This window comes from Diabrotica virgifera, chromosome 8 (assembly GCF_917563875.1).
Source record: "Diabrotica virgifera virgifera chromosome 8, PGI_DIABVI_V3a".
Lineage (NCBI taxonomy): Eukaryota > Metazoa > Arthropoda > Insecta > Coleoptera > Chrysomelidae > Diabrotica > Diabrotica virgifera.
Window position 1 is genome coordinate 35,460,026 of NC_065450.1, and position 17,911 is coordinate 35,477,936.

The 17,911-nt window shown below is 35.0% G+C and overlaps 1 protein-coding gene across 1 annotated transcript; it reads left to right on the forward strand.

Annotated features, from left to right (window-relative positions):
• The first annotated feature begins 887 nt into the window (after nt 1-887).
• LOC126890128 (uncharacterized) lies at nt 888-1,742 on the forward strand. The gene has a single exon (XM_050658976.1). It carries the CDS (start codon nt 888-890, stop codon nt 1,740-1,742), a length of 855 nt encoding a protein of 284 aa, XP_050514933.1.
• The last annotated feature ends 16,169 nt before the right edge of the window (nt 1,743-17,911 follow it).

Here is a 17,911-nt window from a genome sequence, read left to right on the forward strand (position 1 = left end):
GTTGAGAGTAAACAGCACGAATAACATATTCTCGTTTCAACCTCCCACACCGATCGTATTAGATCCGAAAAAAGATTACGAAATAGCTCTTCGATTTTTCCATTCTTACAACAGTGTACCAAACATCGAAAATTGCAAGTTTTATTACTACGATGTCAATAACCGAGTGCAACATTTTGATTTCCCCGATGGATGTTATGAAATTATCGATATTGAGGAATACATACAAAAGAAATTGGGGGCTGCCAATACATCTAAACCTGACATGATATTTAGTCTAAAACCTAACCACAATACGTTGCAGTGCGAAATCTTCAGTCAATTTAAAATTTCATTTCAACCAAATGACAGTCTTGGTACAATATTAGGGTTTTCTCCCGTAATACTAAATCCTAGACAGACACATTCTTCAGATCTACCTGTTAGGATTATTAAAGTATCTAGCATACGCTTTGAATGCAACATTAGTACCGGAGCCTTTGACGGTAACAGACCTGCTCACACGCTCTACGAATTTGTCATACAATCAAATCCTGGGTACGCAATTGACGAAACCCCTCACAATTTGTTGTATTTACCTGTTGTGCCACAGCGTGAAATTACCAATATCACTGTGTTGGCTGTCGATCAAGAAGGACGACCTGTGAACTTTAGAGGAGAAGAGAGCACATTGGTGCTGGAACTTAGATCAAAAAGCAGATGGGATTAGTAATAGAACAATCTACCCAGAGAACGCCATTAGTTGTGCAACCATCTCAGCAGCAATATCTTAAACAATCTACCTACAGAACACCATTAGTTGTGCAACCATCTAAGCAGCAACATCTTACGTCCGCAAACAAATTGTTTTTACAAACGTTGGGTTTTAAACTGAAAAAATGACTACAATGTATGGAAAGAGAGCGCGTTCAAACAACATCACAATGCCTCCAATATTTGATATTTATCGTAAGCCAATATTTGATGAATCGATTCGAAAGGCTGAATACCGAACTTATGCACCATTCATCAAATCATTCAACTGCAATGATATTGTCGAATTTAGCATTAATCAAGTTGACTCGTTTTTTGCAATGAGCGAAACCTTGTTATGCATTAAAGGATCACTCGAAATAACTGGAAATGGTGGCGTCAAACTAGCAAATAATGTGGGTGCCTTCCTTTTCGATTCGTGTACGTACAGCGAAAGCGCAAGGGAGATGGAAACAGTGCGGGATCCTGGCATCGTAAGTGCTGTACGTGCCATGACATGTTATACGCAAGAAGATTCTAATTATATGGTTATGGCTGGATGGAATTACCCTAAGGATCCAATTCTAAACGCTGCAGATCATTCATTCAGCATACAGATGCCTCTTAAGCATGTTTTCAACATTTTTAATGATTATCCATTGATTACGTGTGGTCGTCAAACAATAAGACTAGTTCGAGCTCGAAATGATAACGATTGCATAGTTATTACAGAAAAACAAAACGCTGACAAAACTACAACTGTTACAACCGCTAAGATTAACATTACCAATATTGAGCTTAGAGTGAAGCACACATTCCCCAATGATGATATTAAATTGGAACTCATGAAATCTATTCAACAAGATCAACCTATAGTTATTCCGTTTAGAAAGTGGGAATTACATGAATTACCGTTATTGTTTTCTTTCAAACCAACAAACGCGACAAGATTACAGCTGATCCTACTTTATTTGACAATGTCAACATCCAAAGTATTAGATTATCGTTAAATGGAGAATACTGGCCAAACGAGAGAATGCAATTGGATTTTAGCAAAACCGATTACAATGAAGCCTATTTTAACTATACCGAATTTTATCCTAGCTACATACATTCCCAACAAAAACGACCTCTACTCGATTTCTCAGCTTTTAAGAATCGTGCATTGTTCGTTATCGATTGTTCGAAACAAGAAGAAAGCATGAAAGCATCCACCGTTGACGTAAAACTCGATATTGAAGCGAATAACGGTTTTCCCGACAATACCAAGGCCTATTGTATTATTATTCACGACTGTGTAATGGAGTACTTCCCTCTCACCGAAATTGTAAAAAGTCTAAATTAGATGCATGAGGTGTCAGTAGTACACGAGCAATCATCATGAGAATAGCATTCGTAGATATTCAGGGATTCGTTGTGGATGGGTGGTTTGTTCCTAAAGAACTTTTCATTGAAAAAGGTTATAAACGAAGTCATTACATGTTTTTGCCTCCGAAACCATTCAATGCGCTAAGTAATGTGGATAAGAAGACCGCATCATACGTGGAGAAGAATCTGCTAGGCATCCGGTACTCTGATGGAGAAGTTGAACTATCTGAAATAAATAAGATACTGCAAACCGAGTTGTTATATACAGCTGACTGTATCTACGTTCGAGGGAAACAAAAAGCAGAATATTTGGATAAGAAACGCCACGTTTTTGGAATTTTTCCTCATATTATTGATGTTTGCAAGTTCGATGGTACGCCTCGTGCTGCTGGAAATCTTGGTTTTACTGCAAACCCTCCATGTCATGCCGCTGGATTATTTTCATGTGCAGAAACAAATGTGAATCGCCTGCGTGACTGGTTTGTCAATAAAATAATGCCAATGTAATTTTTCTGTGTACAAAATAAATATTTTTTAAAGTTATTGGTTTTTTATTTAAACGCCTTATTTATTGATCAAGTCTTATATTACATGATGATTCAAATTTTCTCTTAACAATTTTAAATATAATCTTTATAATTAAAATAAACACTGAAGCTAATATTATACAAGTCATTGCAAAAACATTATCTATTTCACTTTTCATGCTTTCTTTGTTCATCGTTGTTGGCGCCGGCGTCGATAACATCATTAATAGTAATTGGATGAATTCGCCTTGTTGGAGTTTCCCTAAATAAGTAATCCGCAGCACTTGAATATTCTTGTCGCAGCTGCTGGCTAAATTCCTTAGGTGTCCAGTCTATGCTGCTTCCCAGTGTTAGGTTCTCTATTTGTTTTATAACCTTATTTTTATCCTCATAAAATAAAACCTGACTTCTTAACTGTGTCAGTTTTTCTCTAAATTCTGCTAATTTACGTCTATACTCATTCAAAGACATGATGTTACTACCTCACGTCGCGCTGTGACAATAAGTTCTTGCGACTGAGCTCCCCATGACAATAAGGCCTACGCGACATTTCACGAGCCCACGTGACGTTTTGACGTGACGTTTTTACGTGCTTTGACGTGACGTTTTACGTGACGTGCTTTGACGTGACGTTTTACGTGACGTGCTTTGACGTGACGTTTTCACGTGCTTTGACGTGACGTTTTACGTGACGTGCTTTGACGTGACGTTTTCACGTGACATTTCACAAGCCTACGTGACGTTTTGATGTGACGTTTTTACGTGACGCGTTGACGTGCTGTGTTCCTTTTAAGTTCTTTTAATAAAAAATTGCATTATGTTTTTTTATTTTATTTAAATTCCACAATTACCAGCCGCGCGCTTCGTATCTACGAGATCCGCGAAAACCTCAAGGTACCGACCGCGCATCTGCTTCGCGTTCCGCGAAAAATTAAGGTACCGATCGCACATCTGGTATCGCGCACCGATCGACCAGCGCTAGAACGCCGTCACATCGGAACGCGCCCCATCGGACGTCGTCACATCGGAAAGCGCCCTTTTGGCACTATGCCGCCATGTTTTTTTGTATTCGTTATCTCCCGCCCATTCCAACGAGCCGTCGTACGTTTAAATCGGACCACTAGCAGCAGAGATACCATGTTTCTCTCTCTAACACACATACTTCCCTATATCAGCTGTGACATCATATACCTCTCTCTCTAACACACAGAATTCCCTATATCTGTAGTGACACCCGTTTAGATCATCTACTTACCTGTAGCTTCCAAAAGCTGCCTTTGGAGCTGCAGGTGAGAGAGTTGGTTGGGCTCTTCCAGATGACTGGAAAATTAAACGATCGTAGCGAGCCGTTATTACTTTTGGGCGACTTTCCCTTGCTTTATTCTTGAGCTTTCCTAGTTCCTGTTACCTAGCATATGTTTTGGACAGAACGCCCTGTGTTAGCTCTGCAGCTATGTCCCTCTGATAACATTACTTGCTCCACAAGACCAATAATCTTTCCCCGTTGTAAGTTCTATAACCCCACATGAGGCATATTTTCGTTTTTGGACGCAAAAGTTAGTTTATTTATTTTCGTTCAATTTGCAACTCAAGCAAATAATCTATACTGTACCGAGCTGTACTATCTGATTGTTTTATCGATTTGTTCATTTTTAATAAAAACCTCTATTCTTTGCAAAAATAACAAGTTCTTTCAAAATAAAGCAAGATTGCTTTGAAATACAAAGTGATTCCATATAAGTTTGGTTGTGTGTATATTGTTACACCAGCGTTTCTCAACCTTTTACCATTTGCGACCCAATTTGCCATAATTATTTTCACCGCGCCCCCTGGTACGCTAACAATATATTTATGCGATAATAATGTACCTTGGGTATTTTGACAAAAATAGTATGATATTTTTTGCACTGAAAACCAAAGAGTTCCGTACACTCTTACCGTTTAACCGTTTTCAACATCCTACCTTTGCGAAACAGGATTTTCCGCGATGGCTGCTTTGAAGACCAAATATAGATCACAGCCAAATATAGAAAAAGAACTGACAGCGCCTATTTCTAATATTACACCCTGTTTCGATAAACTTTGCTCTGCAAAACAGGCCCAAGGAAGTCTATAATTTACATTAAACTTGTTAATAATTAATTTAGTATTCCGTGCTCTTTATAACTATAGCTCCTTATCGGTGTTCATGTGTATTTTATTTTTCATTTTGTCAGAATTTTGTTTTCATTTGACTATAGTAATTTAGTCAATATTGTTGGTGTTTTTTCTTTGATATTCTCACGGCCCCCAGGGGGCGCGCCCCACAGGTTGAGAATCACTGTGTTACACTATAAGATCGAACTATCCGTAATATAAAGGGATGTAGGTTAATTTTTATAATATAAATTTATTAACATTTCTAGAAAATTAAGAAATATTAGCTTTTTTACAATTTTCCAAGCACAAAATTAGTAAATCATCATTAAAAAATCGCCATTTTAAATATTTAAACGTGTTTTATCAAATAATTACTTTTAAATAATTACCTGGTAGACGAAAGTTCTAAAAATGGTGCATTTTTAGCCTTAAATTGTTAATAATTTAAAAAGTCGACCGAACTCACTGAAAGAAACATAGGGGTTTGGGTATCGAGGTCCATAAAACTAAAAAAAAATGTTATACACTGTCCGCTAAACTCAGACACAACTGGCTAGTGATTTTAGTCGCTAATTTTTTTGTTTTTGGCCAATTTTACCAAACTGGCAAAATTACTTATAAGGGACTGCATATAGATTTTCACTTCGGAAAAAATCCAACAAGATAGAACTTTTTGTAATTTCATTAATAGTAGGGGAGCCCAAGCGGGGATTTTTGCAGTTACTCGGGCGCGTCAGATTATCATATGGGGAGAAACCTGGTACTCTGCAGATGTACCTCTACCATATATTGGCTCTTAACACAGGGGAGTTCGTTAAGAGGGACCCGAAAAAAAAATCTATCCTTAAAATAACTCGAAATTGTCAGATTAAGATAAGGTAAGTTCAGTACATGCAAAAGAGTGTATATTTTAAAAATTTGACGATTTGAGCCGGGCGTAAGGAAATGGGTGAGTCCCAAAGTTTCACTAGAAAAAAGCGAATATTTCGCGAAATTAATGACAGATCGAAAAACTAAAAAAAATTTGTTCAATATTTTTTAAAAATCTATCAAATGATACCAAACACGACTTCCCACGGAGAGGGGTGGGGTAAATTTAATATTTTAAATACGAATCCCGCGATATTTCGCGAAATGAACTAAGAATCGAAAAACTGTAAAATACACTTATTCAATATTTTTAAAAAATCTGTCAAATGGCACCAAACGACCCCCCACGGAGGTGAGGTGGGGTTTGCTTTAAAATCTTAAATAGGAGCCTCCATTTCTTTATTGCGTATTTGGAATCCTTACGTAAAAATAAGTAACTTTTATTCGAAACATTTTTTCGAATTATGGATAGATGGCGTTATAATCGGAAAAAACGATTGTTGGAAATGGAAAATTAAATTAAAAAATTGCAAGCGCCCACTAAAATGGAAAACGTTACTTAACTTTTTTTGATTTTAGGACCTACTCTTCACAACCCAATAGGTCCGCATAACGCTCGAGTGACTGCACATTTAGCATACTTTGCTCCCCTACCATAAGTAATGTTTAATTATTAACAACATATCAAAAAGTTCTACTCGAGAAGTGGGTGCTTCATTTTTTATTAAACAAATGAACTACGAAGTAGTTCTATTTTTGGAAAAGTCTGAAGAACAGAAACATACCAGAGAAACTTATACGGGTAACTAAATCAATATACAGAGACACGAGAAACCGTGTGATAAATAAAAATATGATATCTGGCCAGTTCAGAACAACTAAAAGTGTAAGACAAGGGGGAAGCTTTGAGCCCGTTACTATTTATTACTTTTATGGACGAAATAATAAAAGAAACAAAAACAAAAGTCAGGCCATTACACATAGGGTATAGAAATCTGAAAAGCACAGAGATAGCAGATTGTACATTATTTGCCGACGATGTAGTAATTTTAGCAGCGACTGAAGACGAGCTACAAAGAAGCGTAAAAACATGGAACACAGTTTTAAAAAAGTATGGTTTGACTATGAACAAAGAAAAATTGAAGGTAATGGTAATAGCTAAATAAAGAGAGGATGTACATGTCCAGGTAGATGATACAGAGATGAGACAGGTACAATCAATTGAGTAGGTACTTGGGAGTAACCATTGAAGAAACAGATAGACAGGGAGCTGAGATTAATAAAAGAATTGATAAAGTGAATAAACTGTACCACGCAATAGGAAAAACAATTATTAACAAGAAAGAAGTATCGAAACATACGAAAATCAAGGTGTTTAAGGCTATATACAGACCAGTACTTACATACGGATGTGAATCCTGGGTACTAAATAGACAACAGAAAAGTAAGATACTATGTTAATGATAAGTATGTTGAAAAAAGACAATTAAGTTGGTGAGGGTATCTACAACGACTACAGAAAGAATTACCAGTTAAAAAGATATGGGAAACGAAAGTGCAGGGAAAAAGAAGTAGAGGAAGACCGAGAGAGACATGGAACGAAGTGATGACAAGGATTCTTGACAAAAAAGGAATATCATGGAACGAAGCAAAGGTTATGGCACAAGACAGGAAACAATGGAAGAGATTTGTGCACTGTTAACAGAGCACATGTTAATACCTAATACCTACACCCGAGAGGGTAGAAGGTCTAAAGATTATATATATATGAACTACGAAATTAGATGTATTTTTAAATAACTCAGAAAATATAAATTTTTGAAAAAAACTGACTTAACCATTGAAAAATTCAGAAAATTTTACAAAAAAACCTTATATAAAGAATTTTCTAAAATTAAGTCTGTATCTTCTATAATTTTTTATTTATAACGCTAAAGTCCTGACACAAACATTGGAGCACTGTAAACTAGCGTACGGCGAAGTGCACGGTTGAGTTATTTTCATGTAATTCTTTAACTAATGAATCAAATAAAATTTTACAAATTGAACATGGAAGAAGAATAATCAAGCTATCTTATGTTTATAATAAAAATAAATAAAATGTATGGGCATAAGTTAGGTGTGGGCGGAAAGTGAGCCTTACATGAATTATGTTTAAAAATGATTTAAAAATGTGTAACTAATACAATTTTTCTTAAAAAACTCTCAATTCTGCACAACTTACCTTTCAAGTATCTTGCTAAATGCTGTTTTATTCAAAAAAAATCTCAAAAATTAATTCAAATGATATGACGTCTCAAAAATTGTAATTTTTGAAATCTTCGTAGTTTTATACAATTACCACCTTTTTAAGACATTATTACTCAAGTTTGAACAAATTTATTACAGTTTTATAAGTGCTTATTTAAAGCTTAAAATGTAATATTTAAAATTCACTGTATTATTTGACTTTTGAAATGAAATAAACTATTTCTTTTTGAGAAAATTAATAAAGGTAACAACTATGTAATACAAAAACCGAAAATTACCAGCTAAAAAAATGTGTATACAAAAGTGATCAAAACTTTTTTCTTTAAAACTTACCTGAAATACATTTAATAATAAGCTAACAATAAGCTCTAACAATAACAAATGTTCAGCAAAATTTTTTTTTATCTCTTATACAGTATGTCTGCGTAACTTGGAACCTATTGATATCTTTTTTATTATCAGTTTAATACTCTTAAAATACTCTGCATCTATATAATTTAAGATGCAATAATCAAATATCTACTTTAATTAATTTTATACGAGGTATGTCAAAAAATATGAATTTCACTCAAGAGTAAAGTACGTTTACATTTCAGAATATCGAAAATTGTTATTAAGAAAAGTTGTTTGGAATTAAAAAATTTATTTTAGTGTTCAATTATATTTTTCTAATTAAAATAATGTGAATAATAAAGGCACCTAACTCTTAATAAAAATTCATATTTTTTACATACCTCGTATAAAATTAAAAACGTTTGATATCTCATGGTTGTATCTTAGATTTTAGATGAGAGAGAGAGCATTTTATGAAGAATAACTTTTTTTCATAAAAGTGATAATAAAATAGTTATCATAATTGTAATAAAATACTTATTATGAATATAATAATACTAAGTATTATTTTGTATTTTGACAACGACACCCGACTTAGGCGTCGAACCGTTAATAAAATACTTTTTTTTTGGTAAAATTGTGGCTTATTTCCCATTGTAATAAAATGATAAGTATCCGTAATTTGAGAAAAAATTTAAAATTTTTTTTTTCGATTACAATGATATTATGTATATTTAAACATAGTTTTTAATTTTAAACAACTTTTCATAATATCATTTTTTGATACTCTGGGATATAAAGGTACTTACTTTACGCTTTAACGAAATTGATATTTTTGATATAACTCGTATAAAATTGATAACATTTGGTATTTGTTGGTTGAGTTTTAAATTTTTGACTATCCAGAGCATTTTATGAAGAATAACTTTTTTTCGTAAAAGTGATAATAAAAAAGTTTTCCATGTGTAGCTTCGCAAACATACTGTATAAGAGCTTCTGTATAAGAATTTTCAAATTGCAATGCCATATTCGGATACAGCTTAATCAAAAACAAAATATTAGAAACATATTTGATCAAAGTATAATGATGAATTTAACGATATTTTTAAAATTATTTATACAAAACAATTGTTATTGTTTAAACAATTAATAAACAATTAGCGGGCAAATCTGCGAGTAGAACTTTTTACTTTAACTAAGTATGTAAACTAACAAATAAAGTTTTAGAAAAATATAAGCTTGTTTGAATTTTTCCGAAACAATGCATGTTTTCGTTCTAATTGCACTCCCCTATTACTAAAATGACTAGAAAGTTGTGTCTGAGTTTAGCGAAAAGACATACCTGGTCGGCTCAAAGTCACGAGAATATCTTATGTCTAGACCTCGAATAGACTATGAATTCTATCAATCTGCAGCTTGTTATGATTACTTCGCCCTAGATGTTGTCGAATGCTGCCTTTCTATAGAGAAATGCACTTAGCACCACCTCTTGGTTTTCCAGGCCAAACTCCACTCTCTGTATGAGATGGTATATCTCTTAATTTACATGTTTAGAAGAAAATCTGATGTGTTGCGACTATTTTCACTCTTCTGCCATTGTACGAATCGATAGAGGAGTATTGATTCTATTTTTAAAAATTTCGGCTTAAGGACTACTGGTGCCTAAATCAGTGGCGCTTAATTTTAAGTCAATGTCCGTGATTTTCTCCTTTATGCTACTGAACAGTTTCTTAATTTTCATGATAACCTCCAAAAAAGGCTTAATCACAGGCCGTAAAACCTTGAAAAAGTGCGGAAAATAAGGAAAATTCGAATTTCAGAAAAACGAACCCTGGTTCTATAGCACAAAATGGCATGAGTGTTAGAATCGTCGTTGAACTTCGTACTGAAATCCGACGTTCTATCATTAAAAGCACCAATACGGTTTAAAAAATATTACTTTTAGTGATGAGACCGAACGTAAAAGCTTATATTCATTATCATTAATAATTATTAGTCGTATAATTCAACATATAGCAATTTTAGGATAACCAAGATTATGGATTATGGAAGGGATGGTTTTGAGGGTGGTACAAAGCATCTAAAAAAGTTTTCTAAATGTCTAGATACCTGTTTCTTCTTCTTCTTGTAGTGCCTATCCGTTTTGGATGTTGGCGACCATCATGGCAATCTGTACTTTGCACACTGCTGCTCTGAAGAGATTTGTAGTGGTTGTGTTGAACCACGTACGTGGATTTTTCAGCCACGAAATCCTGGTCCTCGCTTTCCCTCTACTTTTCCCTGTAAAACCAGTTGCAGCAGTCCATCTATTTCACTGTTCCTCATGATGTGACCGAGGTATTCGATTTTGGCTGTTTTTATTTTGATTAACACCTCTTTTTCTTTTTGCATTCTCAGCAAAACACCCTCATTAGTAATGTGGTCGGCATAAGATATCTCCAGGATTCGACGATAAAGCCACATCTCCAAAGACTCAATTTTATTGCAGGTGGCGTCTGTGAGAGTCCACGACTCAACTCCGTACAACAGTATAGGAAAGATATAACATCGTAGTAATCTGACTTTTATGGGTATCAACAAATCATGACATTTGAACAACATTAACATTTTTTGAAATGCAGATCTTGCTTTCTCTCTTCTACATTTGATTTCTATAGAATGGTCCCAATTTTCATTGACGTTTGTAGCAAGGTAGGTATATGTTTTTACTCTTTCTATTTGTTGACCATTCAGACTGATTCGTCCAAATTGCTGTTTGTTCTTAAAGATAATCATACATTTTGTTTTCTTAGTGTTTAGAGAAAGTCCGTATCTCTGACTGACTTCTGCGATTCTGTTCATTAACTCCTGTAGGGCTTTAGAACTGTCAGCGAATACCACAGTGTCGTATGCGTATCATATGTTATTGATACATTCTCCGTTAATTCGAATTCCGGCTTCACCATCATCCACTGCTTCTTGAAAGATTTCGTCAGAGTAGATGTTAAACAGCAGTGGGGATAGTATACATCTCTGACGGACCCCACGTTTGATTTTGATATCTTCGGATTCTCCTGCCTCTGTCCGTATAGAGGATGTTTGATTCCAGTACACATTGCTGATAATCCTTAAATCGCAGGTGTTAATTCCAATATTGTTTAATATCTCCCTCAGCTTGTCGTGCTTTACTGTATCGAACGCTTTAGGGTAATCAATGAAACATGCAAAAAGGTCACAATTTACGTCTCTACATCGTTGAAATAGCACCTGTATACTAAATAGAGCCTCTCTTGTACCCACTGCATTTCGAAAACCAAACTGTGTTCGGCTGATTTTTTCTTCGCACATTCTATATATCCTTTGATGTGTAATTTTTACAAATAGTTTTAAAATATTGCTCATTAAGCTGATGGTTCAGAAATCACTGCAGGATACGGACTTTGTTTTCTTTGGTAAAGCAACAAACGTCGACTTCAACCATGTTTTTGGTATTACCCCGCTTAAATATGTCGTTAAATATTTTGGTTAGGCGTTGAGTACTGTCGGTGTTAAATAGTTTTATGAGTTCAGCATATGCATTGTCAGGTCCGGGAGCTTTGCCATCTTTTAGTTGTGATATTGCTCTTTCTACTTTATCTGATGTGATTGGTAAGTGGTCATCACATGTGTAGGATGGAGGTTGTTCGGATCTAGTATCATCAAAAAGTTCCTGTATGTATTTTGTCCATATGCAGATTTCTTGATTTCTGTCTGTGATGATATTCCCCTGTTGGTTTCGCAATTTGCTAGCTGTGTTGGATTTCTGAAGACCAGCTGCTTGTTTCACCTTTTTATGCATGTTAAACGTATCATGTTTTTGCTCTAACGACCCTATCTCTTCACACTGTGATTTTAACCAATTTTCTTTGGCCTGTTATATTTCAGTTCTTATTTGTCTCTGAATCGTGTTGTACATTATTTTTTTGTTTTTTGATATTCTTCTTTCTTGTTGTATATATTGTATATAAGTTGTAGTATATTGTCGTTCATCCAAATTTTTCTTATCTCTTTCTTTTCTATTAGATGTTCTTCTCTGATGCTGTTAAAAGTTTCACATATATTTTGGAGTGATTCTTCGGCATTATATGTTTGCCCTATCTCTTCACACTGTGATTTTAACCAATTTTCTTTGGCCTGTTATATTTCAGTTCTTATTTGTCTCTGAATCGTGTTGTACATTATTTTTTTGTTTTTTGATGTTCTTCTTTCTTGTTGTATATATTGTATATAAGTTGTAGTATATTGTCGTTCATCCAAATTTTTCTCATCTCTTTCTTTTCTATTAGATGTTCTTCTCTGATGCTGTTAAAGGTTTCACATATATTTTGGAGTGATTCTTCGGCATTATATATGTTTGCTTCATATTAATTAGTTTCTCTGAAAGAATCCGTGCGACTGTCTCTTTTGTTTTCTTATCTTTTAGTATTCTCATATCGCACTTTCTCTTGCTGTTCTTTTTTGCAACCTTCTTAAATCTAAACCTAAATTTACCAACAACAGGAACATGATCTGATGATATGTCAGCACCGGGGTAACCCTTAACCGATAGGCATCCATTACGGAATCTCTTGTTCACCATTATGTAGTCAATTTGATCCCGTATTACGTTTCCTGGTTGATCTTGCGGGGAGACCCAGGTGTACAAGCGTCTTGGTGGTAGCTTGAAGAATGTGTTTAGTATTGCAAATCCTTCTTCTTCTACAAACAGTTTTAATCTGTCTCCTCTTTCATTTCTCTGTCCTTACTTAAATCACTTATGAATTCACCGCTTCTCCCTTTACCAATTTTCGCATTGAAGTCACCCATAATAATAGTTATATCTTCTTTTTTAAGTCGTTTGAGATAGAGGAAAGGCACCAAATTTGAGACAGGCGCCTAATTTGAGACACCGTCGTATATTTGTATATGATGGGTTGACATCTAGTGAAAATATTGAAAACTGATCATTCTGTGAAGTTAGTAGTAGATCTGCTTTTAGTTGGCGCTTAGAAGTGACCGTTGTTGTTTTGTCGACGTTAATTTGATTTACACCATACACAAAGTTTTTCAGAATTTATAAAAACTTACAATACATCAAGGTAAGCTGATTACATTTACTCCAGTTATTTCTTTTTGGTAGTTTAATAGTAGTTAATACATTTTATTCAAATTAAATGGTAATTGTGTGGCATACATAGCCAACAAAAAATGTTTTTATTTTTAACGGAAAAATCCTAATTTGAGACACCTGTAGGTTCCAAATTTAAGAGTGTCTCAAATTAGGATCCCGTGTAAAATTTTTATTTTTATGTATTTTTTTGTTTGTAGATGCCACCAAAAAATAAAAAATGGAATGCAAATGATATGATACGGGCTGTAAATACAGTAAGAAATAGAGAGATGGGCTATTTGAAGGCCTCAAAAGTTTTTGGTGTACCAAAAGGTACCTTAGAACGATACGTGAAATCAGACAAGACTCCAGAAGAACTCGTCGGGATATCAATTGGCCGCCGACCTATTCTTCCTTTGGAATTAGAAAATGAGTTGGTTGAGTATGCCCTAACTATGGAGCAACGTTATTTCGGGCGAAGAGCGCGTGATATAAAACGACTGGCATTTCAACTTGCAATACGAAACTCAATACCACATCCATTTAGCGAAGTCAAAAAATCAGCCGGAAAGAAATGGTTGAGACTCTTTATGAAAAGGCATCCGATGCTTTCTATGCGTACTCCTCAGGGAATGTCATCTGCTCGAGTAAAATCGTTTACTCATGATAATGTATCCAAGTTCTTTGACCTGTATGAACCAGAATATCTTAAGCTTACTAACCCTGCATAACGTATATTCAATGTAGACGAAACAGGTATTACAATTGTTCAGCACAAACATAGCAAAGTCATTTCTTTGAGAGGGAAGAAGCAGATTTCGTCACTTACTTCAGCAGAAAGGGGCAAGCTGATTACTGTTATTTCATGTATGAATGCTGCAGGAGTTTTCGTACCACCATTATTAATCTTCCCTAGAAAAAATATGAAAACAGAGTTGATGCTAGGAGCTCCCACTGGAGTAGTCGCAGAATGCCATGTGTCAGGTTGGGTACAGGCCGATATTTTCACTAGATGGCTACAACACTTCATAAAATTCACTAAACCTTCAGCTGCAGACCCTGTTCTTCTCGTTCTTGATGGCCACTATTCTCATACGAGAAACGTTGCTCTAATAGATTTGGCCAAACAGAATCATGTGACGATTATTTGTCTCCCACCACATTCTACACATAAAATGCAACCGTTGGATGTTGCTTTTATGGCACCGCTGAAAACTTACTACGCACAAGAAATAGAAAACTGGCTTAGAGAAAATCAGTTGAGTGTTGTGTCGCCTTATGCCATTGCCAGTATTTTTTGTAAAGCGTATAACAAAGCTGCGACGATGGAAATATCTTGTAATGGTTTCCGAAAAACTGGACTGGTCCCTATTTGTCGCCATATTTTTAGGGACTTTGAATTTGGAATTCAAGAGCACTTGGAAACACAAAACGAAAGGGACGAACAAATAATAGAACCAAACCATGAACAACCAAATCATCCAATGCGTGAACATAGAACTCCTAGTCCACCACTACCTCATCAACAACTTGTGTCTCCGAAAGACATCTGTCCGATCCCTACATACAAGAGAGACACCACTAAAAAGCCACATGCCAGATCAGGAAAGGCTTCAGTAATTACTCCACCCTACAAAGAAGAATTAGAGCAAAGTTTGCAGAAGAAAAAAGCAAAAAAACTGGTACCCCAGCTAAACTTGGATTGTGTATTAGCTCCAGAAAAAAACAAATCAACAAAAAGTGTTACATCAGAAAAAACAGCAACGTCCGAAGAAGAAATAGCAGTACACGAAGACGTAGGTCAACCTTCTACATCAAAAGGCAAAACATCAAGAAAGAAACGGAAAGTTTCTTCGAGTTCAAGTTCAGATAGCAGCGAAGACTTTCAATTAGCTGATTCATCGTCTGACGAAAGTGGAGAAAACGACGCGGAATGTCTATTTTGCACCGGAAAATTTTCCGATGATAAATATGGAGAACGATGGGCAAAGTGTTACCAATGTGGCAGGTGGGCACATGAAGACTGTGGAGAAATAAAGTCCAGCACATTTATTTGTCTTTTCTGTGAAGGAAAGGGCTTTTTTGAATAGTATCTCAAATTGGGGTACCTGTCTCAAATTTGGATACCTGGCTATCCCAAATTAGGCAACCTTTTATTTTTAATATTAAATGTCACAAAAAAATTAAATGTATTTTTTTTGCAAAAATATATGTCTTATTCGCTTTATTTATTTTTTGTTGTGTTGTAGAAACACTAAATTTAAGTGTTCGATATAAATGTTTTAAAAACTTTTGAATATTCTGTTTTATATTTGTTTTTCAAAAAAAGTGTCTCAAATTTGGTGCCTTTCCTCTACCTGTTTAATAGACCTAATTTCAAGCTGTCTCATATTTTGTTCAGATATATGAACACGTACAAGTTTCTTCTTCTTCTTCATGTTCCTTGTCCGTTTCAGACGTTGGCTGTCATCATAGCAATTTTAATTTTGTTTGCGGTATTTCTGAATAACTCGATTGATGTTAGTCCAAATCATTGGCGTAAGTTTTGAAGTCATGAGTGTCTTCTTCCGGGTGCGCGTTTGCTCTCTATTTTACCCTGTTGTTATCAGTTGGAATATATGATAATTATCATGTCTCATAATATGACCGAGGTTTTCAAGTTTCCGTTTCTTAATTGTGAAAGAACTTTCTTTTTGTTTTCCCATTCGGTGCAATACCTTTACGTTGGTCGTGTGAGTCGTCCAGGATATTTTGAGGATACGTCGGTACACCCGCATCTCGAATGCCTCCAGCTTACCCATTAATGTTTCCGTTATTAATTCCAGGCCTCTGCGCCATACAGCAAGACTGGAAATACATAGCATTTTAGCAGCCGTATTTCTAGTGGGAGAAATATGTCGCAATGGGTGAATATATTTCTCAAGTTGTTAAATGTTGCTCTGGCCTTATCAATTCTAGATCGTATTTCGGTTGTTTGATCCCATTTCTAGTTGATAACTGTTCCAAGGTATATATACGAGTCAACGTGTTGAATTAATTGGTTTTTTATTTTGAATTTTCTGGCAGGTTTTTGAGTTTTGCTGACCAGTATCTATTTTGTTTTATTTATGTTGAGGTTAAGCCCTCTTTCTTCACTCGCTCTTTGTACCTTGTCCATAAGATGCTGAAGCTCATCGATACTACCGGCAAGTTCGATTGTATCGTCCGCAATCGGATATTATTTGTCAATTCTCCATTGATATTTATGCTTTTGTTTGCTTCATCCAGTGCTTTTTTAAAAATTTGTTCGGAGTAAATATGAATAAATATGAGTAAATATTAAAAGGGAGAAGGGAGAGAACACGTCCCTGTCGCACACCTCTTCTGATGTCAATATTCTCTGTGGAAGAATTGCCAACTTTCACTCTGACTTGTCGCAATTTGGATGTGCTTATCATGAATTCCTCAATTAGTTGGTCATGTCTTACATTGTCAAAGGCCTTCGAGTATTCCACAAAGCACATGTAAACATGCTTGTTCATATCTATACACATCTGTACTAATACCTGCAGGCAAAACACTTCCTCTCTTGTTCCCAAAGCGTTCCTAAAACCAAATTGTGACTCGTTAATTTCCGCTTCACATTTGTTGTAGATTCTGTTATACAGTGCTAGTCAAAAGTCCGTACCCCCCCTCGTATCTTTTGAAAGGTTATACCTATAATAGTGAAATTTGGAGGGAGGAAATAAACGGACGTAAGCTTCTTAACTAGGTATGACAGGTGACGTAATAGTGACAGATGACGTTACAGAGCCACTGTGACCGATAATTTTAAATAGGACCTTATGGCAAGTGATACCTCGTTTGAAAGGTATTGAAAATGCCTATTCAGTCATACTAATTTTATTTGAGTTTAAGCTAATTTTGATGAATAAATGAAATAAATATAAAATTGTAGTTTCGCATTTAATTAATAAAAATTCAAAATTCCGCTTATGATTACTTGTCAAACAGGTTGACCTAAAAACTACTAGAGAATTAAAAAACGTCAAATTTTTTGACAAAAAATCCATAGGCGAACATTTGAATTTTTATTAATTAAATTCGAAACTACAATATTATATTTATTTAATTTATTCACCAAAATCAAAATCAACCTAAACCCAAAAAAATTAGTATGACTGAGTAGGTATTTTAAATACCTTTCAAATGAGGTATCACTTGCCATAAGGTCCTATTTAAAATTATCGGTCACAGTGGCTCTGTAACGTCATCTGTCACTATTACGTCACCTGTCATAACTAGTTAAGAAGCTTACATTCGTTTATTTCCGCCCTCCAAATTTCACTATTATAGGGATAACAGTTCAAAAGATACGAGGGGGGTACGGACTTTTGACTAGCACTGTATATGATTTTGGTGAAGACTTTGGTGATATGATTAATTAGGCTTATTAGTCTATGTCGGTCACACAATTTAGTGTTTGGTTTTTTAGGTATGGCCACGAAGGTTCATTGTAACCAATTTTCCGGAATTCTGCCGCTGTCGTATATAGTATTAAAAAGAGTGGTTAAGGTTTCTAGGAATGAATTGTCCATTTCGCATA